The sequence below is a fragment of the Coenobita brevimanus genome, chromosome 16, assembly GCF_032717465.1.
Source record: "Coenobita brevimanus isolate Jiangsu-jjx chromosome 16, ASM3271746v2, whole genome shotgun sequence".
In the NCBI taxonomy this organism is placed as follows: domain Eukaryota; kingdom Metazoa; phylum Arthropoda; class Malacostraca; order Decapoda; family Coenobitidae; genus Coenobita; species Coenobita brevimanus.
The window spans coordinates 25834464-25862375 of record NC_136969.1 but is presented as its reverse complement, the minus strand read 5'-3'; the positions used below and the strand labels follow the sequence as shown (position 1 = coordinate 25862375).

Below are 27912 nucleotides of genomic sequence, written 5' to 3'. Positions count from 1 at the left end.
TCAACAGCGGTAATGTGTGTGGTGAGTGATGGTGACAGTGGTGTGTGTCTTAGATGGCCACCTGACCCTTTTGGCCCCACCTGGCTCCACCACACACCAGCTCCACCACCAGCACCACTACTGCCACTGTGAACCCATATCCAAACACCGCAAACATACCCTGAAAATGGATAGTGCGACATGTAAGGCAATATTACATTCATCACTGCACCACTAATAATACCCCTTTCCATGCGTAGTCAGTTCTTACGACGTCACTCATATATGTCTATAAAACCCCTATTAAAACAATCTTGTACTATATAGCCTTAACGTTTCATCTAGCCTCTCACATCATTACGAGTAATGTCAATATAGACTAGTTCTCGGGGGACGATGTGGAGATTCATAAACTTTGTCCATAACTCGTGTGTCTCTTCATCACCCACCGACAACTACCCTAACACTTCAACACAGGCTGCATCAATGCACCAGATATGAAGTCAACTTCACTATGATCCCACAATATACCATGGGAAGATGGGGGGGGGGGGTAGTGTCCAAAGTAAGTGGATAGATTCGGAATTATAAAAGGCAGGTTTCACTGTGGTATTTTATTTTTATCGGAAATACCTACATGCATAATTAAATGTGCCACAGTACATATTTACCAAGGAGATATTAAAAGTTGCTCATGACTCGATTACATACACCCAAGTTCTTCACTGTTTCACTTCGGTGAAGTATATTGTTATTTCATTTATTTTTTACCTAATTCACTCTCGTTGAAAAAGAGTTAATGAAAGCTATCTTTAGCCTCCAAGAAAAAAAAAAATCTTTTGAACCGAATAAAATCGTATGGGTGTAATGATAAAATGCAATTTCAGATTGAGGGGGATAAAAAGTACAGTTAGGCGAATCTATCCTATTTTTAGTACCGAAGGAAGTTACTATTATGGCTTACCCAAAGACTGGTGAGTGAAAGGATGGTGTTGACGGTGATGATCCTGGGTGGGTTCTTGCACATGCTGAAGTTGGGTTCTGAGTACTTCATCCATCTATCGTACAGCCCTGATTCCACCAACGTGTAGCATCTAAACACAAGAAGAGACACTTATATGTCTGTATGTGAGGAATAACTCGCTAAGAAAAATGAAAGGTGAAATATCGAGCTCTCGTCTTTTCTTCCAAGTCATCTCAGGGTGTGTATGTATGTATATATGTAAATTTATCATATACCTAAAGCCCTACTGAACAGAGCAGATTACTTCGTATAAATATTTATTACGTTTTTTTAAGAATTATATTTTAACTATTGTTATTTATAGTATATTATTGTTTCTTTTGCTAAACTGGGGTACTAACAACTTATTTATCCTTGGTAAAAAGAGGCTGTTCTTCTGAGTCACCATGGCCATAGGGTTGGGTGCGTAGACGCTTCGTGAAAGGTAAAAATCACAACGACCTGCGAAAAGAATTACTAGATATTATCAATACAAAAGCGTAGATATACTATTAGAAAACTACTGGTGTTCCTTTTCTGACTTACAAAAGGCTTATTATTTCGCAGTGCCAAGGCAGTGTTTTACATTCGTCTAACAATTGCTTTTAGTTAATTTCTACCTTGCATCTTGTCAACACTCGTATGTTCCTGAAATCCTCATTTCTGTTATATGCATCAGTGTCAGTGTCTTTCTCTGCTGCCTGACATTATTAATTACAAGTGGAAATTGTAAGAAGAGGAGTCGTAACATCTTGACTGCTCCAGCACTACTCATATAGTTTATTTTAATAAAAGCACCATTTAGAGGTAAAGGCTTTTATTTTCTCCCTCTGTATGGTCCTTGAATTAATCAGTTTGTCAGGCGTAGTAGCCCTGATAACATTTAATTTATTCTAACTGATGACAGACGACTGAGAAGGGACGGGGAGTTCTCAAAACTTCTCCCCGTGAAATATTCAATCTGTAGTGAGTATCTTCCTTAATGATCGGTGTAAATTTTAATGATCGGTGTAAATTCAAAAGAATAATTCTGTTTACTTAAATAACCTGACTATTTTGCTTAGTACAAAAAAGTCTTAGTAAATGCTAGTATATATCTTATGACTAAGGTGACATGGCCATTTCAACAGCAGCTTGTGTGTGTGTGTGTGTGTGTGTGTGTGTGTGTGTGTGTGTGTGTGTGTGTGTGTGTGTGTGTGTGTGTGTGTGTGTGTGTGTTTGTGTGTGTGTGTGTTCCTGCTATTACTGAATGACAGCAACTAGATATTAATATGTTGTTGGCCTGGTACTGCTATGATACACGGATACATTACCATATACATATAACTAAAATCTATTAAACATATATAATTCCAATAACTTTAGTAATCATATTACAACCTGTGAGAGAAAAGCTTTTGGGCAACAAGTTGAAAAAGTTGATATCCAGGTCAAAGATGACGTGAGTGGCAGCGCGCACGACGGTCTCCATGCTGTTTTGTAATTCGACGAACGCGTTGTAAGCGACCCTTTTTGTCCCCAACAGTTTCCCCAGTTCATGAAGTGGACCTGACGTGGCAGTCTGACAAGAATAAGTTTATCAATAATTGTCTACTTTACGGTATATGTTAAATTAATACGACTTTTTAGTAATTCGAAAAAAAAAAGTACGTATAAATGTCTGAGAAAATTTTGGTTAGATATCAAAAATACCCACGACCCACGAGTTAATGACTGATAATAGCATCAGAAACTTAATTACCTGTCCAAATCATTGACCCTACTCATTAATAAATTTGTTGTTTTATAGTGTTTGAGAAATTGTACATGGCAAAAAAAATAATAATAATAATAGACAGGAATTCCCGTAATCTTAGAGCAGCGTGTTACTATGATATGAATTTAATGAATAGTTATCGCATTATAGACAGCCAATTAGATACTCTTAATTTTTTATTATCATAAAGACACAACCACTCACTTCAATACGTTTAATGATGATAGTGTTTGGAACAACAACTATCCCAATATCTGAGTTGTCAAGGACGTCCTCAAGTCTCTGGTAGGGTTCGTCGATGTATCTGACTGCCAGGAGGGACATGAGGTTGCCGACGTAGCTTTGTGTCAGCACCACCATCATCAACATCCACACCCCCAGCATCACACGCTCCCACCACCATCGACTCTTAGTTCTCTTCATATCTGGAAGACAAAATTTAGTCAAGCAAAAGATATGATCACCAAAATATTTGATGGCCTGTTTCTGGCAGCTTTGGTGAAATAAAAGTAGCGGTTACAGCAAGCTGTCATTAGTGAGATGAAATTAAGCATCATCTAACACAACACAATGGTTGAGCATAGTGAAACTATGTGGGCGAAACAACTGGCTCTTTCGGTATTCTCACAGAGAAAAATTGACTAGTTCAGAAGTTAATATGCCTGGATGCTGCCTACATTAACTCAGCCGTTCCTACTTAATCTAATCTCTCGGAGTCCCTCCAAAGTTAATCTAAAATTACTCAGTGTAAATCACAACACGGCAAACATTATTTACCTTCTTGCAAAAGAACTCGCACACAGTTGAAGGTGTTGGTATCTGCCGTGCCTGGTTCTTGCATATAACTGGGAACGCAGAAAGACAGAATCAGCATCACAACGCATACTGCCCACAGTGCTGTCAGCACAGCCACCCAAACCTTTGGTCTAAGTGGCAGGAGGAAGCCCCATGGGTCCACCTCAGGTCGACCACGGGCAGCGAGAATTAGATAATTTCCCATAAACACAAACGGAGAGAAGTCCATCCAATAGCTTCTGGTTAGATCCATGTAAAATGGTCCCGGAGTAAACTCAGCTTCCTGAAATGTGTTTTTGTAAAATATAATGAAGAACAGTAGAATAATGTATGTCGGGATATGTTCCATAAAATATTGGCATTTACCACATTATACTGTGATTAGTAATTCGTGAGAAGGCTCACGAGTCGTTTTCTTGACTCAACATATTTACTGTATTGATCACGACTTGTTATTTCAAGAGCCAAATATTTGAAAGGGAAACTGACGAAAAAAATGTATGTTCAGATGATGTAAATGCGAAACATGAGGATCGAATTTTATGTAAGGGAAAATACAACAAGCTGTTGGAGGATAATTAAACTAAGGAATCTACCTAAGATACGGCTGCTTGTAAAAATAATAATGAAATCACATATACAGCAGGTCAACAGAAACTGGTTTTAATGACAACAAAAAAAAAAAAAGCTTAACAAAAAATGTTAAAACGAAATGCTCAAAATATATAGCTGAGAAAGAGTCGCTACTACGCGCTCCAAGCCAATGAGTATTAGGTGCACAGATGCTATATATACTTTAGTTCTAACTTGACTCAAAATTGCCATTCCATATTGTGAAGTTTGCTGCAATAAGAGATTAGCACTAGAAAAGGATGCTAGTGATAGAGCAGACCTATGAAAAGGAGGGAAGGGGTAACACTGTCTTTTTCTGCCATCGATCTTCGTAGTATAATCTGCAAAAGGACTAAAATCTGGACCAAGATGAGGTTACCGAACTATAGAACTGACCTCACGTGTAACGAGTCCCAAGATGCCTGTCCAAGTCCCATCGCTTTGCAGTAAGCCCCAGGTCCTGTCAGGGGATCTCACGTACGTGTATCTGTCAGAGGGACGTGATTTAAGCACCTTTGATGATATTGTAACCTTTTTCATAGCAAAAAATAAGTCGAGAGGGTACGTTCACATTCATATTTTATTTTTGTTAACTTGGGGCAAGTTGTGCAATCAACCAGCGTTTATTTATGAAACCCAAATATTTCCAGTCAAACATAGAGTGTATTAATGCAAATGTGTATTAATAGCTTACGTGAAGTTCATGATCGTGGACAGCATCTCAGTAATGTTCCCCGCTCCCCCACCGAAGGTGAGTCGTTTGCCCTCTGGTGCCGTAGGGTCGTCAACTGTATATGCCAGCTGTGCCACCATCTCCTCCGCTGTCACTAGCACGTGTGGCCGGTGTGGGAACCTGAGGCAAGTTGGTGTACGGTATAGTGCTGACTAGTAATGTCACTTGGATTAATATATACCCTCTGGCAATGCATTTTTCATTCTGACACTATGATTGTATGTTTACATATTACACACAAAACAGAACCAGGGCATTATAAACTTTTGTTTTCCAGTATCAGTTGTGCTAACTTTCTTCAGTTAAAGAAAACAGCCGCGGTGATGGACCATGTTGCTGCGTAATGGTGGCATAACCTAAGGCCATTCAGATCTTTCAGAGTGATTAACGTTCAGGCTCAGGTAAGTTATTTTAGATTCGAGAAAGCTGTTTAGATGCAATTAGGTAAGTTACTGTCTATAGTTTTTTTTTTATTCTGACGTCCTAAAACTCTCATCTGCTCATCTTGAATGGTGAATGATAACAACAGATCAACACTCGAATATGATGCTAGTCATGGGATTCATGTAGAGCTGTAGTACTGTCTTTTTCTGCCACTGACTTACGTGAAATACGCTGCAAAAAGACGAAAAACTGAACATAGTTACGGTAAGTAGTTACTGTATATTCAAGCACACTTCAGTCCATCCAGACGATTTAGGTAGGTCACGCTAGGGCATTGTCATTTAGGTCCAGATACACAAATTCAGGTTAAATTAGTCTCATTCTGGTAACTTCATCCAGTCAGAATACTTATTTATATATTTCTCGTCTCTTCCTCTGTAGGTGTCATGAGATCTTGCACCATCTCTTCCGTAGTGTGCGAGTCGGTAATTTGCGGGAATGCAATAATAATAATAATACAAGTTACCATGCAAGATCTCTCATCTATGCAGCTCAGTGTCTCTGTGTTTAGCAGTATCTTAAAGGAGCGTTGTCGACACACAAAGTTTACCGTAAGAACTTCTGGGGGAAAAGATCTGGTGGATGGGTGAAAGTTAGACGTTGATCGATAGTCCATGATGCCACTTGTAATGGTAGGGATTCTGGGTCGGTGAACGGCAGCCATGAGAACACTTTGGTCCTGTTGATGAAAAAGCAATCCGTCCATTAATTAAAACTCAGAATTATCGACTATTTGTTTTGTGTTCTTGTACCGTTGCAGCCAATAAGATCACAAGGTCAGTTATTTATGAAGATGTTAAATAATAGTTTGAAAAAATTGAAAGACTGCCTTGAGAGTAAATGTAGAAAAGAGTAAAGTGATGGTTATTGAGAAGAAGGTGACTCCCAGTGCGATGTTACAGTGAATGGAGAGTGACTGAAATTGGTGAGAGTGTTCAAGTACCTGAGTACAGTGATAGAAAAGAGAGGAAAATGTGCAAGAGAAGTGGAAAGCAGAGCTAAACAAGGAAGAAAAGTAGCTGGTTCAATGATGGTCTTGATAAGAAACAGAGGCTTGAGTCTTGCAGCTGCAAAAGGCTTACATGAAGAAGTGTTAGTGCCAACTTTATCATTTGGATGTAAGACTATGGTGTGGTATGAAAATGAAATGTCAAGGGTAAGAGCAGAGGAGATGGGACTGCTGAGGAATGTTTGTGGAGTACAGCGGGTGGATAGGATACGAAATAATGTGATTCGTGAAAGTTGTGGAGTGAGGAATTCGGTGGACACCAGAATCAAAGAGAGTGAACTGAGATGGTAGGGTCATGTGGAGAGAATGGATAACAATAGAGTGATGAAAAAGGTATATCTGAGCGAAACTGAAGGAGGGAGGAGGCGAGGTAGGCCAAGGAGAAGGTGGAGAGATATGGTGGATGAGTGTGTGAGGAAGAGAGGTTTGGAAGTCGGTGAGGCTAGGGAACTGACATGATCTCGAGCTGGCTGGATGAATGTTGTGTGAAGTGCATGATGAGGAATTTGGCACCCATTTTTAACGTGGCAGTGTCCGGACTGACTCAGTTGGATAGGTTTATGTGAAGCTACAGAACATGGTGAATGTTCTTGACGTATCCGACAGAGCCAGGATTCCGGGGGCTTGAATGATGAGTGAATGGAAGCGTGACCCATTGGACTGGGCAAATTTGGGCTGTCTGGACATTGCTACCCCTCACCCTGCCCTAGGGTGGGAAAGGAGGTCCGGATGATGATGATGATGATGATGATGATGATGATGATGATGATGATGAAAGGCTCCGACCATTTCACTGGGTTTCAAAATTTATTGTTAGGGTTGGGCAACCATTTCAGAGCGAGGGCCAGATGAGACTTTCGGGAGCAGCCCGCGGGCCGGAGTGACAAATGAGAACACAAAAGTGATTATATACTAGAATTTTATTGAAAAACATGCAAATTAAGTCTATATCAGGATAAAGACTTCCACACTTGAAGGGGTGGAACGTGTTTGAGCTCGCTGGTTAAGAACTCAAAATATCTATGAACATGAAAAGTACTATATACATACATGAAAACGCAATAAGTGTGCACCCACATTAAGAGTGACACATACCTCCTCTCAATGCGGAAGTCCTACGGACACTGGGGTCTGGCAGAATGGCGGAAAGATTGTATCACGTGGGGTGAGGGGAGCGCCGAGTGGCTAAATAGCATCTGCCGGCCACATGCAGCCGGCAGATGCTTTTTGTCAGAATTTAATTTGTTTTGGCTGGGGTTTCGCGGGCCAGATTGTTATGCTCAAACCGAGCAGGTTCGCGAGCCGGAGGTTGCTCACCCTTGGCTTATAGCCTCGAAACCTACAGTGGATCAGAATATGTGTTGGCAACTGTATATGAATAATTCTTGTTACCTGAAGACTGGCAAGGTATCGTCCACAACAGCAACGAGAGAAGTGGTTCGTGAGAGAGTCTTGTGAAGGTGGGGAAGGGTCTGGAGTTGGAGGAGAGGGATGTGAGTGAATACGAGCAGCTTTGTTTTCTGGATCAGCAGGAGGTGGCTCTTGAAGGAGAACTCAGCGAAGGCGGCGAGGAAGGCTGGGTCATCGCTAACCACCACCATCGTCACGCACCACAACGGATCACCAAGCTAACCGTGCCAACATGAATAATATCACGAAACTGATAGTGCCAACATCTATCTATCTATCTATTGCCAGACGCCTCAATCCCGTTTGGGGTGGCCACAAACAAATCGCCTCCAAGTCGCCCTGTCCCCCGCCATTTCACTACCCTGCTCCCAACTCACACCCCCCTCTCTCATATACCTCTCCACCCCATCCCTCCATCTCATCCTCGGTCTCCCCCTCCCTCTTCCACCCTCCACCTCACTCACATACACTCTCTTCGTCAGTCTTTCACCCTCCATCCTCTCCACATGGCCAAACCACCTCAGTGTGTTCCTCATAACGCTTCCTATCACATCCACATCCACACCACAACGCTCCTTTATATCCTCATTCGTCAGCCTGTCTCTCCACGTGACTCCACAGGCTTCTCTTAAATAACTCATTTCCACTGCTCTCACTCTTGACTTGTGTCCTTCCAACAATGTCCAAGCTTCACTTCCGTACGTTAGAGTTGGTATCACAATACTGTCATGTAGTAACTTTTTTACTTCCATGCTCACTTCCCTGTTTCTTATCACTGTTTTCAAGGAACCAGCAACCTTTCTTCCCTGCTGTACCCTTTCAAGCACTTCACCCTCCAAACCTCCATCCTTACTCATCACACTACCCAGATACTTAAATGTACTCACATTTTCCAATTCCTCACCATCCAACCTCGCTGTACATTCACTGACTTCACCTCTCTCAAAGACCATCACTTTACTCTTCCCTACATTCACCTTTAGGTTCCGTTTCTTACACACTCTCTCAAACTCATCCACCAAGCCTTGCAGCTCCCCTTCGTCTTCACTCAACAACACAGTATCATCTGCAAACAACAGTACAGGGAGTTTCCATACACTATCCTCTCTCACCAGGGCCACTCCAACATCCACTACCCTACCTTGTACCTCTTTTATTACCCCATCCATGTACAGATTGAACAACCATGGAGACATGACACATCCCTGTTTCAAACCAACTTTCAAAGAGAAAAATTCACTTAGTTCACCATCCACACGCACTGCAGCCTTCGCACCATCGTACATACTCTTCACAGCATTCAACAACTTCCCATCTACTCCATATATTCTTAACACTTTCCACAATCCTTGTCTATCCACCCTGTCATATGCTTTCTCCAAATCCATGAAAGCTGCATACAACTTCTTTCCCTTCTCTAGAAACTTTTCCACTAAAGATCTAAGAATGAATATCTGATCTACACAACCTCTTCCCTTCCTAAAGCCTCCCTGTTCTTCTCCAACTAATTTCTCTGTTCTTTCTCTAACTCTGTCTATAAGTATCCTACCATACACTTTTCCTATTATACTAAGAAGACAAATGCCCCTATGATTACCAACATAAATTATATAATAAAGCTAATTGTGCTGACATAAAAATATCAAGAACCTAACGGTGCCAACACGAATAATATCACACAACTAATTGTGCCGACATAAATATCAGGAACCTAATTCCAACAAGAATATCATCACGAAACTAATGGTGCCAACATGAATAATCGTGTGACAACGGAAGGACCCTAATACTCCCCGTGACCACGATTTACACCCATCGAATATTATGTACAATTCTGGCTTTTGCTTAAGTCACTGGTGTGTCCTCGACCTAAGTTCTCGTCGGCGGTTCATGGAACTGAAACAGGGATCTCTCGGTTGTGGGCCAAGTATACTTCTGATTACACAGTGCTAACTCGTAGGAATACTTAATGAATTAAACTGTTTTATGTCTGGATCCTTCAGCCTGAGGACATCTTCCTGTATTTCATAACGGCTACAGCCGACAAAAGGGAACAGAAAGACGTCTACAGGAATAATATTGATTAGTCGAGTGTTTTTATGCGTGAATGTTTTCAAAGAACTCTGAATTATTGTCTCCAGAGTCCAACTTCTTCACCCTAATTCATCTACATGACGTGGCCACATACCTGTCGAGCTGTGGCTATAGTCTGTGAGAGCTGTTCGTATGTCATGCTGGTGTTTTGTTCACTAGTCTTCACCTGAAACACTCCGACTCCCCAAGGAGCACGTAAGTGTGCTAGATCCTGAAAGAAAACACATAACTGTATTCTTCACAATTGAAGCAACAATAAGGATAACTAAAACAAAAAATTAAACATATTAGCTGCATGTATCATAATTTTGATTAACTTTGGGCTGACTTTGGTTTATCTAGTTCATTCAGTAGTACAAAGGATTAAAACAGAAAATGTGATTACTTGTATAGTACAGTTAAGTAAGAACTGATCTAATGATTAGCTTGACCCTATCAGGCTCTTCTGTTGCAGCTCTAAGCAGTTTTTGCATTATTGTTGTACATACTTGCGTCATGGACATCGCCCATGAGGAGCCATCTGTCAGCAGTAGGACAGAAGAGTAAGAACACCGCTCAGTGGCCAATATGTCATCCAATGGTAGGCGGCTGCCCGCTGATGCTTTGGTGGTGTCTGACAAATACGAGGGAGGATAAAAAGCACATTTGTACAGTATTGGTTCAAGTACAAGTGCTAAAGTATTTATTTGGCAATATGCACGAAAATCAACCCTTCATCTACCAATGACCCCTCTCTGCTACTTAAAACTGCCTGTAGCCAAAATATTATATTAAAAAATCAGTGATTGGTAATTGGCGAGGTTAGGTTGCATAGTTAAAGTTCGTTTTATAGTATACTTCAGTTAAATTAAAAACTCTAACTACGAGTATCTGTGGAGTTATGGATAAGTAAACCTTCAAAAGACCATAGCTCCCTAGAGTTGCAGTGCCTTGAAACATCCTATAATCCCATTATTAATCGGCCTTCTGTGTAGCTCTTCTTTGATATCGTAAAAAGGAAGCAACTGAAATACTTAAATACAAGAAAATAACTTGATATTTGGTGATGCACATATAAAAGTCTGGATCAAAATTAAACAAGCTCTTTTTTTTTTTTTTTTTTTTTTTTTTTTTTTTAGCGCATTCCTTTTACTGCAGTCTACGTGCCTGTAATGTGAGGCAGGCGGTCATGGACCAGGAGGCATGTGACCTCCAGGCCGAGCCATAGTATCCCCGCAGCAGCCAACATCATGCCGCCACCACCACACGTCACGACCACCACCGAACACCTCCGCCACCACCACACGTCACGACCACCACAGAATACCTCCGCCACAACCACTACCTAATGCCTCCACCACTGTCGAAGTATGTTACGATCACAATGGCATGCCTCCACCACCACCACCACATCTATTTCTTAAACAAACCTCGACCATAACACTCCCTGGGCCATTGGGCCTTGAGGGCAGGCTGTGAAGCCTACAGTATGCCCCGAGTCGGACACAAAAAAAAAAAAAAAAAAAAAAAAAGTTTCATTACGAAACTGTAAATCTGCTCATCGTAACTCAAGGTACTATTTTGCATTAGGAATAACAGACATAAAACGGTACTCTTCTTTCTTTACCCGTTCATTGGGAAAAAAAAATGACCATAATTTTTCTTTCATGACATACAGATTTGTTTTTCAGAAAGAACAAGACAAAGGGAAAAAAATTAAATTTTTGCTGCAAAAGCAAATCCCAGTTACGAGAGGGAGTTCATCATAAGTTTGTGAAGTCAAATCCTGACCAATAACCAGAAAGCAAAATCAATCTATTGTTTATGCAAGTTCATCCTTTTATTATCTGTGTTGATGTACATTTTCTGGATGAGAAAAACAATTATTTTCTTTTTCAAATACATGTATATCTAAAACCACAATATTGTCATACGTAACTCAGACTTCCCTCATCTTTCAAGCACTGTTACCAACACGTACGTCTGGGTGTCTGATAAGCTTCATGACATGATACTCGAAGGAAAATGGACTTTATTCGATGTTGCATTTTCATTATTATTTTCATTACACATTAATATATATACCACTGCATATTACTCCTATACCATTATGCAACAAAAATACTTACACTGTTTAGAAATATGTTTTTATTCCTTTAATTTCGTTTACATTAAAATCATTTTAGTCTAGGAAACCTTTTAAATATGAAGCAGGTGAGAGAGCCTTGTTAAACATTCTAGCCAAATACAAAAAATAGTTTATCACTTTTCGAAGAAGCACAAGAAGCTCTGAAACCTGTAATACCTATTTTCCGAGGAGGAAAAAACCTAATACAAGAAACGTTTGGTATGACATGAAATACAGATTGTTCATAACTTTCCTAACCTTGGACAACATACATTATCGTTCTGAAAGAGATGGACAATAGCTTTTCAGAATGAAATAAGACTTGAATGTCTGTTGAAAGTATTATGCCATGTACTTATTAAATACGTGGTGTCTTGAAAATCTCAATGTAATGGTGGCTTTGGGATGCAAATGCTCACTTAACTGAGAGCTCATTTAACTGAGAGCACAAATAAGATCTCACATCTCTTACCTCACTTCATTCAGCTGTTTGCTCTGCTCAGATTTGGGTAACAAAAACAATATTTGGCACAGATATCACACTTTTCTGCATTTGCCCGTTTATAAGAGAGACGCAGATCAATGTACATGAAAGGGAACTTTATCTTTTTCTTGGCTCATCCCAGTTTTTCCTCTACGAACGATAACGAAACTATGGCACATGAAGTGTTGGCAATTCATAATCTTGATACATAGAACCAGTTCACTCGCCTTTCATATATAAAGAGCCTGTCTGGGTGGCGTCTGTTTGGTTTGGCAGGGAATGTTTCAAAACTTAAGGAGTTTGCAAAGTTACTTTGAATGAAGTTGATTATGAATACTTCAACTTTACGTTTACGTGAAACTCAGTAATACCTGTACAGATCAGGGTATTTAGTGTACCCATAGTGATTATGGAAATCTGTTTGTATAGCTCTGAGATTCATTTCAGATAAATATAACTCATCATTGTGCAATGCAATGGGATGGAACGGATTAATACCGCTGTAAATCGTTTTGCAATATTTTCCTTTAGTAGATCGGCCAGTGCGATGCCTGTTCTCAACGTGTCCCTCCTGCTTCCACCGCCTGAGCCACCTGCAGACAGTGGTGACGCTGCACCCGGTTACCCAAGCTATGGCACGAGCAGACAAGCCCCCCACCCACAACCAGATGAAGTTTTTGCGTTCTGTTATGGAGGTTGGGCGTGAGGGCCGCTGTGTTTCCATGTTCTGTCTAAGAGAGATATTCAACAATTAAATATAAAATAGAACTTTGTCCTTTTTATTACTTTGCATCATGTGTAGGACGTACGATTTGTAGTTACTTTTGTTTAAGCTTCGGAAAAGGGACATTACTTTCACTGAACTCCTGTTGCTACTGGATATTTTATTAAGAACCAGATTATTAGCAAAGTGATTACTGAAGGCTATTTATAAGTCATTCAGCTCGATAAACCTCTTCTGAGTTAAATACCTTCTGAATATTGGGACAATATATAAAAATCCTGAACTATCTTTGGGTACTTTGAGGCAAGTTTGGATACCGGTACTAAATTTGGGGTACTGGACGGCGAGAGGAGAGTAATATCTTTTATTCAGGGACAGTCTTCAGCAGTTTTTTAGAATCCATAATATATTTGCTGTAATGAGGTCCAACGATTAAAAAAAAAAAAAAAGACTTCCATATAGATCGTAACCTAAAGCCTGCCTAGGATGGATTGAGCCTAGAACGTCACTGGTTTTCTGTTTCATATCCGAAAAAGACACACGAAGCAAAATAGTAATCTCTCCACCCCATGAAAGGTGTGGGAAACTGTAACAGGTTAATGAAGAATGAGCATAAAACAGCAGTAGGTTATAAACAACAATAGTGGATCGAAATTCTTCAAAAGATAACAGTATCAAGTCCTTATACAAGTCTTTAAACAACAAAAACAATTCTCTAAGCATCCCCCAAGAAAATTAAGCAAAAGAAACAAACAGCAAAACAACAAAAACAAATTTCTAAGTAAGAGAAACAAACCTAAAAGCAACAGAATCAAATCTTTAAGCAACAGAGATAAATCTCTAAGTAACAGAAACAAACCTTTAAGCAAAAGAAACAAATATCTAAGCAAGAAACAAGTTGGTACTTAGAGACATTTTAGTTGGCATGACCGGGCTGCTTTTCACACACTCTCAGGCTGTGTGTTACCGGCAATGAAGGAAAAACGATCCATCGGTACCACAAACATCACTTACTCTTTGGAGAAATGAACTGTCCCCATCAACTGCCTAAGCCAGGAAAATATGTCTACGGTACAATAAAAACTAATTAAAAAAGTCCTTATACTCCTAAAACAAGCATGTTATTCAACAACAAAGTTTAAACAAAAAAGATTCTTCTAAAAAAAAAAAAAAAAGATTCTTCTAAAATGAAGCGTGTTAAAACAAAAATAGTGTTTAAAACAATTAGAACAAGTGTGAAACCAGCAAAAATATGCCCTAACCTAATCTTAAAACAACAGATACCGTTGCCACTAGCCGGGAAATTTTATTTGCTAATATCCTGTTGACCGAGAGGTATTTGGTGTGTTTTCCCACTGTCTAAAGTTTAGTGATCTGTAAACACCAAAAACGTCGAAAGTTAAGTTAATAAATAATGCTAATTACCTCCGCGCAAAGATGTTTCTTCCGGTCAGAGAGGTTGGTTGTGACGATCGCTGTGCTTTCTTGTTCGGTGTCTAAAACTTATGCATCAGAGAATATAAAAAAGGTGGACACTATATTCATATACAACTGTCAGTATAAGGTGGTAAAGAATTAATAAACGTCTCCCCGATAAAGATACATTGCTCTGTCAAAGGAGGTACAACATGACAGAAACGCGTTACTTCATGCACTGTACCATATGCCAATAACAACGCGGTACTATGTCACTAACAGCAACACGGAACAATATCACTTATAGCATCACGGTACAGTATTATATCACCGACAGCAACACGGTGCTATTGCGCTAACATTCGCACGGTACCGTTTCACTAACAACAACACTGCACCATATGACCAACACGGTACAATATGACTAACAGCAACACAGTGCCACATGACTCACGATCAAAGTGTAGGGGAAGATGAAGCTGGAATGTGACCTCCAATAGCCTGGAGCAACAGCTGAGCTCTGAGTGCTGACGGCCTCCTGGGGCTCTTATATAAACAGTGAACACCTTTCCCTCCCTCTCACTACACCAGCCAATGAGTACCTTCCCCTCCCCTCTCACTGCACCACCCAGTAAACATCCCCCCTCTACTCTCACTGGACAACCCGGTAAACATCTCCCCCTCCGCTCTCACCGCATTAGTCAGTGAACACATTCCCCTCCCCTCACACTATCCCATGGCAATTTACATACTCCAAGAGATCAACCAGACAGATCAACTAAAACAAATAGATCAACTGGGTTACTAGGGACATGTCCACATATTTTCATGATGATCCTTCCATTAGTGTCATATAATTCCCTGGAGAGACAGACACAGACAAGTGTGACTACGTAGCCCTACCCTCGATGGTAGAAGATACTGTCACGCAGCATATAATGTTGCTGCATGTGTATACTTAGGTCACTAACTTTACTTCATAAGGAGTGGATTATAAAAAAAAAAAAGACTTCTAAAATTTATAGATATATATTCTTACACAAATGGTAAAAGTGATACCCATGCCAATAAAATGCGATGAATGATACTGGAAGCAAGTCTTATACCTTGCCATTTGTATAATTTTATATATAATTCTACTTTATTTTTCAATTCATTTAAGTGATTAGTTGCACTGGTTTCCTTATTAAACTTAAAATGAAGTAAGGAATTCATGTGGAGAGCGTTGTCAGCAACGGTGATGCGTGTGGTTAGTCATGGTGATAGTGGTGTCTTAAGTGGCCACCTGACCCTTTTGACCCCACCTGGCTCCACCACACACCAGCTCCATCAACAGCACCACCACAGACACTATGAACCCATACCCCAGCGCCGCAAACATGCCCTGAAAATGGATAATGCTGAATGTAGGGCAGTAGTCCTTTCACTGATGGACTAAACTAATATATACCCTTTTTACATGCGTAGTCAGTTCTTACGACATCACACATATGTGTCAATAAAAGACCAATCAAAACAATTATTTATTTCGAACTGATCTTAAGGCCACGGTAGAGTCTGAATTATTTTCTACTATACCACAGTCTTGTATAGCCTTGACGTTTAATCTAGCCTTACACTCAGATAATGTCAGAATAGACTAGTTCTCGCAGGACGATGTGCAGGTTCATAAACTTTGTCCATACCTCGTGTGTCTCTCTACCACCCAGCGACAACTGCCCTAACACTTCAACACAAGCTACTTCAATGTATCCGATATGAAGTCAGGTTCACTATGATCTCACAATATACCATAGGAAGATGGGGGGGAGGGTAGTGCCCAAAGTACGTAGCTAGACTCGTAATTTTAAAAGCCAAGTTTAACTGTGGTTTTTTATTTTTATCTGAAATACCTACCTGCATAAATTAATGTGAAACAGTACTTATTTACCTACGAGATATTGAAAGATGCTCATGACTCGGTTACATACATTCAAGTTTTTCACCACTTTACTCCAATGGAGTATTTTGATACTTATTTATTATTTTAACCTTACTCACTCTTGTGGGAAAAAGGTTAATGAAGGCTATGTTCAGCCCCCCAGATATAAATATATATAAAATCTCTCTTGAAACGAATAAAATCGCCAGGGTGTAATGATAAAATGCAATATCAGACTGAAGGGGATAAAAGACACAGACAGGTAAATCTATCCCATTTTCAGTAATGAAGGAAGTTTCTATCATGGCTTACCCAAAGACTGGTGAGTGAGAGAACAGTGTTGACTGTGATGATCCTGGGTGGGTTCTTGCACATGCTGGAGTTGTGTTCTGAGTGTCTCATCCATCTATCATACAGCCCTGATTCCACCAACGTGTACGATCTAACCACATGAAGAGAAACTTATATGTCTGTATGTGAAGAATAACTAGCAAAGAAAAATGAAAGGTGAAATACCGAGCTCTCGTTTGTTCTTCCTAGACATCTCAGGGTGTGTATGTATGCACGATATATGTAAATTTATCACATACCCAAAGCCCTCCTGTGAGAGGAACCCATATATTGATATTTGCTACGTTTTTATTTGTATTTTTTAAAAAGAATTATACTTCACCAAAATTTTATCAATAGTACATTATTGCTTATTTCACTAAACTGGGGCACTTACAACTTATTTATCCTTGGTAAAAAGGGGCTATTCTTCTGAGTCACCATGGCCATAGGGGTGGTTGCGTAGACGCTCCTTGAAAGGTAAAAATCACAACGACCTGCAAAAAGAATTATGATATATTATTAATACATGAGCGTAGATATACTATTAGAAAACTACTGAAGTGTTCCTTTTACAGACATACAAGATGATTCTTATTTTGAAATGCTAGGCAGTGCTTTACATTTACTTAACAATCGTTTTTAATTAATTACAACCTGGCCTCTTGTCAACAGTCGTATGTTCCTGAAATCCTCATTTCTGCTATATGCATCAGTGTCAGTGTTTCTCTCTGCTGCCTGACATTATTAATTACAAGTGGAAATTGTAAGAAGAGGAGTCGTAACATCTTGACTGCTCCAGCACTACTCATATAGTTTATTTTAAAAAAAGCACCATTTAGAGGTAAATGCTTTTATTTTCCCCCTCTATATGGTCCTTGAATTAACCAGTTTGTCAGGCGTAGTAGCCCTGATAACATTTAATTTATTCTAACTGATGACAGACAGAAAGGGAGTTTTCAAAACTTCTCCCCGTGAAATATTCAATCCGTAGTGAGTTTCTTCCTTAATGATCCATGTAAATTCAAAAGAATAATTCTGTTAAATTAAATAGCCTGACTATATTACTCAGTAAAGAAAAGTCTCAGTAAAAGCCAGTTTATATTTCGTCACTAACGTTAACATGGCCAGTTCAACAGCAGCTTGTGTGTGTGTGTGTGTGTGTGTGTGTGTGTGTGTGTGTGTGTTTTCATGCTATTTTAGTATGACAGCAATTAAATATTAATATGTTGTTGGACTGGTACTACTGTGATACACTGATACAATCAAAAATACAGATAACTAAAAATATATTAATCATACATAATTTCAGTATCTTTAGCAATGATATTACAACCTGTGAGAGCAAAACTTTTGGGCAGCAAATTGATATAGTTGAAATACACATCAAAGATGACGTGAGTGGCAGCGCGCACGACGGTCTCCATGCTGTTTTGTAATTCAACGAACTTGTTGTAGGCGACCCGTTTTGTCCCCATCAGTTTCCCAAGTTCATGAAGTGGACCTGACGTGGCAGTCTGGAAAGAATAAGGCTGTCAAAAGTTGTCTACTCTACGGTATATGTTTGTGGGATTTGGAAACACGAGTTTTTAATGTTTCGAAAAAAAAAAAAAAAAAGGGACATGGCAATGTCCGGCAGAAAATTTTGGTTATATATCAAACACATGAAAATTACCGATGACCCATGAGTTAATGTCTGAAAATAGCATCAGGAACTTAATTACCTATCGAAATCACTGATCCAACTCGTTAATTAATTTGTTGCTTTATAGTGTTTAGGAAATTTTACATAAAAAAAAAAAAGTTTTTAATAGGCAGAAATTGCCGTAACGTTAGGGCAGCGTATTACTATGATATGAATTTCATGAATAGTTTAACCATCATTTCAGGCAAAACTTTTATGATTATCATTTTTTTGACGCCATAATGAACTAACAGCATATCAATTAAAGAATTCTAATATAGACAGCTAGTTAGATACTCTTTATTTTTTAGCATCCTGAAGAAACAACCACTCACTTTGATATATTTAATGATCAAAGTGTTTGGAACAACAATTATCCCAACATCAGCGTTGTCAAGGACATCCTCAAGTCTCTGGTAAGGTTCGTCGATGTATCTGACTGCCAGGAGGGACATGAGGTTGCCGACGTAGCCCTGTGTCAGCACCACCATCATCAGCATCCACACCCCCAGCATCACACGCTCCCACCACCATCGACTCTTAGTTCTCTTTATGTCTGGAAGACAAAATTTAGTCAAGCAAAAGATATGGATCACCAGAATATTTTATGGCCTGTTTCTGGCAGCTTTGGTGAAACAGAAGTAGTGGTTACAGTAAGCTGCCACTTGTGAGATGAAATTAAGCATCATCTAACACAAGGCAATGGTTGAGCATAGTGAAACTATGTGGGCGAAATAGCTGGCTCTTTTGGTATTCTCACAGAGAGAAATTGACTATTTCGGAAGCTAACAAGCCAGGATGATGACTCCAGTAGCTCAGCCGTTCCGACTTAATTTAATTTCTCTGAGTCCCTCCAAAATCAATCTTAAATTAATCAGTGTAAACCACAATATGGCAAACACTAGTTACCTTCTTGGAAAAGAATTCGCACACAGTTGAAGGTGTTGGTATCTGCCATGCGTGGTTCGTGCATATGAGTGGGAAGACAGAAAGACAGAATCAGCATCACAACGCATACTGACAACAGTGCCGTCAGCACAGCCACCCAAACCTTTGGTCTAAGAGGCAGCAGGAAGCCCCACGGATCCCCCTCAGGTCGACCACGGGCAGCGAGAATTAGATAATTTTCCATATACACAAATGGAGAGAAGTCTACCCATTGGCTTCTGGTTATATCAAAGAAAAATGGTCCCGGAGTAAACTCCACTTCCTGAAATGTGTTTTTCTAAATTATAATGGAGAACAGTAGAATAATGTATGTCGGGATATATTCCATAAAAGATTGGCCTTTACCACGATATACTGTGATAAGTAATTCGTGAGAAGGCTCACAAGTCGTTTTCTTGACTCAATATATTGACTATATTGATCAAGACTTGTTATATTAAGAGAAATTGTCAGCGAGCTAAATATCTGAAAGGGATACTGAAAAAAAAAAAAAATGTTCAGATGATATATTTGCGAAACATGAGGATCGAATTTTATGTACGGGAAAACACAACTGCTTTTCAATGCTGAAAGCTGTAGGAGGATAATTAAATTATGGAAACTACCTAAGATACGGCTGCTTCTTAAAAAATAAAAATGCAATAATATAAACTGCAGGTCAACAGAAACTGGTTTTAATGAAAACAAGTAGAAAGAAGCCGTAGGGAACGAAAAACAATGTTAAAAAATGTTTAAAATTTATGGGTGAAAAAGAGCATACTACGTCCCCTAAGCCGAATAGTATTCGGTTCACAGATGCTGTATATACTCTAGTTCTACCTTGGCCCGAAATTGCCATTCCATATTGAGAAGTTTGCTGCAATAAGAGATTAGCACTTGAAAAGGACTCTAGTAATACAGCAGTCTCATGAAAAGGAGGGAAGGGGTAACATTGTCTTTTTCTGCCATCGAAGTTCGTACTGTAATCAGCAAAAGGACGAAAATCTGAGCCGAGTTGAGGTTACCGAACTATAGAACTGACCTCACGTGTAACGAGTCCCATCATGCCTGTCCAAGTCCCATCGCTTTGCAGTAAGCCCCAAGTCCTGTCAGGGGATCTCACGTACGTGTATCTGTCAGAGGGACGTGATTTAAGCATCTTTGATGATTTTGTAACCTTTTCCATAGCAAAAAATAAGTCGAGCTGGTACGTTCACATACATATTTTATTTTTGCTAACTTAGGGCAAGTTGTGCAATCAACCAGCGTTTATTTATCAAACCCAAATATTTTCAGTCAAACATAGAGTGCATTAAAGCAAATGTGCATTAAAATCTCACGTGAAGTTCATGATCGTGGACAGCATCTTAGTAATATTCCCCGCTGGCCCACCGAAGGTGAGTCGTTTGCCCTCTGGTGCCGTGGGGTCATCTACTGTATATGCCAGCTGTGCCACTAACTCCTCCGCTGTCACTAGCACGTGTGGCCGGTGCGGGAACCTGAGGCAAGTTGGTGTACGGTATAATGTTGACTAATAATGTCACCTGGATTAAGTTATACTCTCAGACAATGCATTTTTCATGCTGACAGTATGAATATATGATTATGTATTACACACAGTACAGAATTGATTGATTGATTGATTGTAGTAGAAACTGGCGGCGCAACTGCTAAGGTCATATGCTGCCGAACAACAAGCTAAAACACATGGCAAATAAATTGTGCATAGTTAATAACTTTTTCTAGAAATAATACACTGAAAATAATAAAAGAATAGTTAAAAGTGAAAACAATTTCTTATAAAAGTGGAAGGAGGCCCGCCTCCTGAAGAAAACCAAAAACATCAGTAAAAACGCTATGGGCTCCACCAAGCATCGAGGAGAGACAGTAGGCACCATCTACCCCTGTATGCCTATGGAGGAATCTCCGACGCAGGTCCCCCAAACTTGGACACTCGACCAGCAAGTGACGGACAGTAAGGGGAACAAAGCAATCATCACAGTACGGTTGAGTCTCGCCACTCATCAGGAACCCATGTGTAAGCCGAGAGTGCCCAATGCAAATCCTAGCAAGAGCTACCTCCAATCGCCGAGGCATGGAAGGGAGAATCCTTGGCACAACCACTCTCTGGAAGACCTCTTTCAGCTTATTATGAGCAACACCATCCCAGCGTCTCTGCCAACACACATGCATTCTGTCCCGCAAGTAAGGTGTTAGATCAGATGCAGGAAGCGGATATTCTGTTGGGGGCTGTTGAGTAGCCGCAGCCTTGGCCAATGCATCCGCAGTCTCATTGCCCACCACACCAACATGTGCGGGAACCCAGCAAAAATCCATTCTCTTTCCCCGACGACGAATGAGGAACAGCCACTCCAAAATAGCTAAAACTAAGGGATGGGAAGAGTTAAAAGAGTCCAGGGCCAAAAGCGCCCCTTGAGAGTCGCTAAAAATAGTAAAATAATTGTCAGGAAGAACAAACACCAACTTCAAGGCTAAAATGATGGCTGACAACTCCGCAGTAAAAACTGAGGCAACCAAAGGAAGACTACCTCCACGGCTAAAATTGGGAAATACCACTCGAAAATCAACACCTGATGCGGATTTAGAGCCATCAGTATACACAGGCACAGAACCACCATGACTAGAAGAATGTTCTAAAAATAACCTTAAAAGACACTGAGGAGCGACAAAATCCTTTGAACCTGCAATAGGCCTGCGGAAAGTTACCTTGGGCAATATCCAAGGGGCAACCCTCGGGATCCGAACAGGACTGACAAGTACTGCCGACAAACCAAACCCCTCCATTATATCCTGAACCCCATAGCCAAATGGACGAGGCATGCGAGGGTGTCTACGATAACACAAAAGACAAGACTGTTTCGTCACACCCTCACAGACAAGTGAGTCTGGAAGGCGACGAATCCAGAGCCAGCACCGTACTGCAACAGACTGACGCAGTAGATCTATGGGAGGCACACCAGCTTCCACCAATAAGCTGGGAATTGGAGAGGACCGAAAAGCCCCAGCTGCAAGGCGAAGACCAGTATGATAGACAGCATCTAGAGTTTTTAGTCTTGATTCTGTGGCAGAGGAATATACCTCACAGCCATATGACAGCTTAGAGGTTACAAATACCTGAACCAAATGCAAGAGTGTCCTTCGATCAGCACCCCAAGAGGTATGGGACAGAACCCTCAATAGACTGAGAGCCTTCATACATGATGTTTTAAGATTTGCCAAATGTGAGACTCATGTCAAACGACAATCAGAAGTCAGGCCCAAGAATTTCGTCTCTGTCACACAACGGAGTCTCCTGCCACAAAGCTGGAGATCAGGGTCCTGGTGTACCCCTCTCATCCTACAGAAGTGCATAGCCACAGTCTTTGAAGGGGAAAACCGAAAACCCTTGGAAGTGGCCCAGGCAGAAATCTTGTCCAAGGCAAGTTGCATCCGCCGCTCAATAGCAGACATGCGGGAGCCAGAAAACCATATAGCTAAGTCATCCACATAAAGGGATGAGGATACCCCAGCAGGCACAGTGTCAATGATACCATTAATGGCCACTGCAAACAGGGAAACACTTAAGACACTCCCCTGTGGGACACCTTCCTCCTGGCACAGTGGCGCAGAGAGGGTAGAACCCACACGGACCCGAAATACACGATCAGTCAAGAAGTCTCCAAGCAACACAGGCAGGCGACCACGTAAACCAAAGGCATGAAGTTGTTGGAGGATGCCATGTCGCCAGGCAGTGTCATAAGCCTTCTCAAGGTCAAAAAACACAGCCACAAGATGTTGCTTGGAGGCAAAAGCTTCACAGATTGATGCCTTGAGCCTGATAAGGTTGTCTGAAATGCACCGTAATTTACGGAAACCACTCTGCGACGGAGAGAGAAAGCAAACCTTCTCCAGAAACCACATAAGCCTGACATTGACCATCTTTTCGAACAGCTTGCACACACATGATGTTAAAGTGATAGGGCGATAGTTGGAGACTTGGGAATGGTCTTTACCAGGCTTGGGAAAGGGGAGGACAATACCCAACTTCCAACTCCTCGGAATAGAGCCCTCACTCCAAACCCTGTTAAAAAGGTCCAATAAAAACTGAAGTGAATCAGCCGGAAGATGATGCAGCATAGTGTATGGAATATCGTCAGGCCCAGGAGCAGTGTCATGACACTCTGAAAGGGCAGCACATAGCTCACAGAGGCTGAAATCTAAATTATACAGCTCTCCGCCACGAGAGTGAAAGTCAAGACCCAGCCTCTCCTGATTCCTACAACAGGTGGCAAATGGCTGAGAAGGATCCTTTGTGGAGACAGCGTAAAAATGATCTGCAAAAGCAGAGGCTACTGCATCTGGTGCAGACACAAGTTCTCCGTGAAGGCGCAACACCGGAGGGGAGGGGGGTGAGAACCTACCTGATATCTTGTGCACCTTTTTCCACACCACAGACAGTGAAGTTGGAGATGTAATTATAGAAACATACGACCTCCACGAGTTACGGCGAGCATTCTTCATGACCCATCTATAGTGAGTACGTGCTTTGCGAAACTGTATTTTTAGAAAAACAACATTACGATTGGCAAAATACCAACGAGCAGCTGCTTTGTAAGTTCCCTTTGCTATGGAGCAGTCATCATTCCACCATGGCACAGGTCTCCGGGAAAAAACACCAGAAATCCGTGGGATAGAATGAACCCCTGCTGAGAAAATGGTCTTAGTAAAATAACATTCGGCATCATCAATAGTTGAAAAATCAGTAACCCTGTTGGCAAATACACATAGTTCCTCAAAGAGAGACCAATCAGCCCTGTCCAGACACCAGCGTGGCAGACGGGCTACAGGAACAGAGAGAGTAGGCTGGACCACTACAGGGTAATGGTCACTACCATGTAGATCATCCAAAACCTCCCAAGAAAAATCAAGGGCACAGTTAGAGGAGGAGATGGTAAGGTCAATGACAGAATACGTGCCAGTCTGAACATGAAAATGGGTCGGCCTTCCGTCATTTAGGACAACCAAATCTAAATCCCCAACCAAAGAGGCAAGAAGATCACCCATGGGATTTGAAAGTGAGTCACCCCACAAAGGATGGCGGCCATTAAGGTCACCAAGGAGTAGGAAAGGGGGTGGAAGTTGGCTGATAAGGTTTTCTAGATCAGCACGTATAACAGGAACGGAAGGTGGAAGGTACAGACAACAGATGGTATAGCACCTCCCAACGTTCATCTGTACTGCTAGAACTTGAAAGTGGGACTGAATCTCAAAGGAAATAAAGGGGACATCAGAACAGCACAAAATTGCACATCCACCGCTGTGACCACCAGGAGGAGATGCATGGAAGGCCTTATACCCCCTAATGGAAGGGAACTGTTTGTCCCCCACCATTGTCTCCTGAAGACACACACATAGTGGGTTCAGAGTAGAGAGTAATAACTGCAATTCCTCCCAATTTGCCATGGCACCTCTACAGTTCCACTGAAGACAGATTAGTACCGAGTGAGCCATAGTGATTAGTATTAAATATTATGAACTTAGAAAGCTATGTAGCAACCTCGTTGGGAAGGGAGTGAAAGCCCTTCTTCCTAGGTATGGAGCTCTGCCTCACCAACCGAGAAGGCAATGAAGATTTGGAGTTTCCGTGGGTGGAAGTACCCTTACCCCGAGACATGTCCCCCCCATCGCCAGAATGAGTCCAAAGCACAGAGACCTTCTTGGAAGACCCATGTGCCCCGTCCGCACACCCATGTGAGGGTTCAGCTGGCACCTCGGGGCCAACCGAACCCCCCCCATCCAAATCATCCAAAGGTTGGCCGCTGGATGACGGATCAGAGGGAGCAAGCGACTGAGCTCTATGAGTCTCTAAAGACCCAGGCCCCACCACACCTGAGGAAGAGGCAGGGACGGGAATCCTAGAAGGGCCATCATGAACACCCACAGACTTAGACGCGACCACTAGCTGGGTTGTCGAGCGAAGAGCCCCCTCAGAATCCTCGTGTGGTACAGAAGTTTGAACCTTAGAAGGAGGGGAGTCACCCAAAAACTCCTCACTCCTCACTCGTTTGAGGTTGGCAGATGCAACCTCCATCTCTGCACCAGAACTTAAAGCATTAGAAACTATAGTGCCACACTGTAAAGAAGAGTGAGCAACAGTAGCAGAGCGGGCAGATGGTACAGGAGCAGCAGTCGGTACGAAAGTAGCAGCTGATACAAAAGTATGAGAGACGCTGTTTTTTTGGGTGTCAGGACAAAGATGCACAGGAAGGACATTGTGAGTTTTGAATGTGTCAAAGCAAAGTGTAGCATCGACACGGGTGTTTGTCACAGGAGGAACCGGAGGAACTGGGATGGGGGAGGCACTCCCAGATGCTGGAAGAACCACCGCAGAGGGGACACCCCCAGAGACAGGAGGCACCTCCCTGGAGGAAGCATAGCTGCTTCCAGGCTGCACTCCCTCAGTGGAACCCCCCGGGCGAGAAGGCCAGGAAGTAGAACCCCGAGAATTTGATGGGGCATTGTGTGATGGCAGGGGCACCTGCCGGGTAGCTTTATGGCGAGACAACGCAGCAGCAAAGGCAACCCCAGGGTGAATGAACCGCTCCCTTACCCTGGCCTTTGCCTCAGAAAAGGAAATTTTCTCCTTCGTTCGGACAGAAATGATCTCGTATTCATATTTGTATACTTCGCAATCCCTTGAGGAGGCTGCATGTGCTCTTCCACAGTTCAAACATTTAGAGGGTTGAGAACAATCATCTATACCATGAGAAATTCCACAACAATTTCCACAGACCTCAGGAAGGCCAGACGCTTCCCGCCTGCAAGAACGGCAGACGTGACCAAATCTTTGACAATAATAGCATCTTCTAGGTCAGGGAACATAAGGTTTAACCTTTAGCTTCCACCACGCAGCAGTGATAACCTCTGGCAAGGTAAGACGGTCAAATGTCAAGATAAGAGTGGGCGTGGGGGTTAAAACCCCATCAACCTTCTTCATAATTCTCTGTACTCCTACAACACTCTGAGGAGCCAGCCCCTCTAAGAGGGAGGAATCAGAATATGAGATCAAGTCACGAGAATACACAACCCCTCGGGACTGGTTTAGGACCAAGTGACGAGAGGCAGATACAGGATAACCAGCGACCATAGTTAGGGACTGGATGCGTGAACTCTCCTCTTCATTCCTAGCTTCTAGCAATAGAGAACCATCACCCTGTAAAGAGACCTTGGGGGTAAATCCACATGCTGAAACTAGACCACTGTGAATCTGAAAACAATTCAGGTTCCAGAAAGAAGTACCATTATCCATTTTAATGACTACATATTTTGTGTAAGAGTTATTAACAAAAACACCAGGTAGGAGCTCCATAGAAAAGGCATCGCGATTCACAGTTTTGGCAGACGACCCGGAGGGTACAGGGTGGTCGGCCAGAGAGTGACCAGTTGATGCCGACTCGTGCGGCTGGTCACCGACCACATGGGTGGGTAAAGAAAGATTCTCTGTATCCATAAATACATTAGTGTAAAAAATTGGCACCAGGAGCCAAGGGAAACCGCCTACCAAGGAGTGAGGGGACCGAGCGCGGTCTGATGGGAGCGGGGTACCTCGTCCCCAGAGGGTGTCCCAAAAAGGACACCCCGTGATTCGAAAGTTTGCTCCCACCAGTGCAAAGACCCCCTCCCCAACACCCCTCAGCCCAGACACCCAACCAACCAACTCAGGACAGCACTGACACGATCCCTCTGGAGGGCGGAACCGATGACCCATACGGGTAACCTACGTTTCGGGCAGCGCTTAGTCAGACCCCTCACCCACAACCCTACCAGCATGGGAGACCCTGCCAGATGTCGTTACATCCACGGGCAGGCTTGTGGGATCACCTGAGCACGCAAGCCCCCCCACCACGACAAGGTGGCTGCCCACGGGGGGGCACAGTACAGAAATTGGACATAATAAGCTTTTGTTTTCCAGTATCAGTTGTGCTAACTTTCTTCAGTAAAAGAAAATAACCGCGGTGATGGACCATGTTGTTGCGTAATGGTGGCATAACCTAAGGCCATTCAGATCGTTCAGAATGATTAAGATTCAGTCTCAGTTAAGTCTATTTAGATTCGAGAATGCTGTTTAGATACAATTAGGTAAGTTACTGTCGCTGCTTTTTTTTACTCTGGCTTGTCCTAAAACTCTCATATGCTCCTCTTGAATCCTGAGTTATAACAACAGATCAGCACTCGAATATGATGCTAGTCATGAAAAGGTGTTATGGGACGAATGTTGAGCTGTAGTATTGTCTTTCTTTACCACTGACGAATGTGAAATAAGCTGCCAAATGACGAAGGAGTTGTCATAGTTACGTAAAAAAAAAAAAGTTATTGTACAAATTATTCAAATACACTTCAGTCCATCAAGACCATTTAGGTCGCACACGCTGGTTCAGTGTCATTTAGGTCCAGATACACGAATTCAGGTTTAATTAGTCCCAT

General features: G+C 41.8%; 2 protein-coding genes across 2 annotated transcripts; both read right to left on the bottom strand.

The window, feature by feature from the left end:
• Nucleotides 1-49: 49 nt before the first annotated feature.
• On the bottom strand, nucleotides 50-27912 carry LOC145391012 (ionotropic receptor 93a-like). Its single transcript, XM_080265745.1, has 8 exons — nucleotides 27857-27912; nucleotides 20769-20927; nucleotides 19411-19667; nucleotides 18837-19057; nucleotides 18154-18334; nucleotides 17215-17314; nucleotides 944-1073; nucleotides 50-160 (listed from the first exon to the last, which is right to left on the bottom strand). The coding sequence occupies exons 1-8, from the start codon at nucleotides 27910-27912 to the stop codon at nucleotides 50-52; spliced, it is 1215 nt and encodes a 404-aa protein (XP_080121871.1).
• LOC145390875 (uncharacterized) lies at nucleotides 1588-16862 on the bottom strand. Its single transcript, XM_080265615.1, has 13 exons — nucleotides 16800-16862; nucleotides 15871-15950; nucleotides 13052-13157; nucleotides 10982-11159; nucleotides 10324-10448; nucleotides 9930-10046; nucleotides 7724-7959; nucleotides 5873-6001; nucleotides 4840-4998; nucleotides 4542-4632; nucleotides 3516-3816; nucleotides 2943-3163; nucleotides 1588-1683 (listed from the first exon to the last, which is right to left on the bottom strand). The coding sequence occupies exons 1-13, from the start codon at nucleotides 16860-16862 to the stop codon at nucleotides 1588-1590; spliced, it is 1902 nt and encodes a 633-aa protein (XP_080121741.1).

Bases quoted from the DNA above. Each gene is read 5' to 3' on its own strand.
- LOC145391012 (XM_080265745.1), bottom strand. From the start codon at position 27,912: ATGGGACTAATTAAACCTGAATTCGTGTATCTGGACCTAAATGACACT. The intron at 20,928-27,856 runs GTGTGCGACCTA...AACTTGCCTCAG, and splicing joins CTAAATGACACTGAACCAGC to GTTCCCGCACCGGCCACACG. The intron at 17,315-18,153 runs GTTGTAATATCA...TTCTTTTTGCAG, and splicing joins CAAAAGTTTTGCTCTCACAG to GTCGTTGTGATTTTTACCTT.
- LOC145390875 (XM_080265615.1), bottom strand. From the start codon at position 16,862: ATGTGCAAGAACCCACCCAGGATCATCACAGTCAACACTGTTCTCTCA. The intron at 13,158-15,870 runs GTGGGGTCAAAA...TATCTCTCTTAG, and splicing joins CTGGTGTGTGGTGGAGCCAG to ACAGAACATGGAAACACAGC. The intron at 4,633-4,839 runs GTAAGCTATTAA...TCCCTCTGACAG, and splicing joins TCCACGATCATGAACTTCAC to ATACACGTACGTGAGATCCC.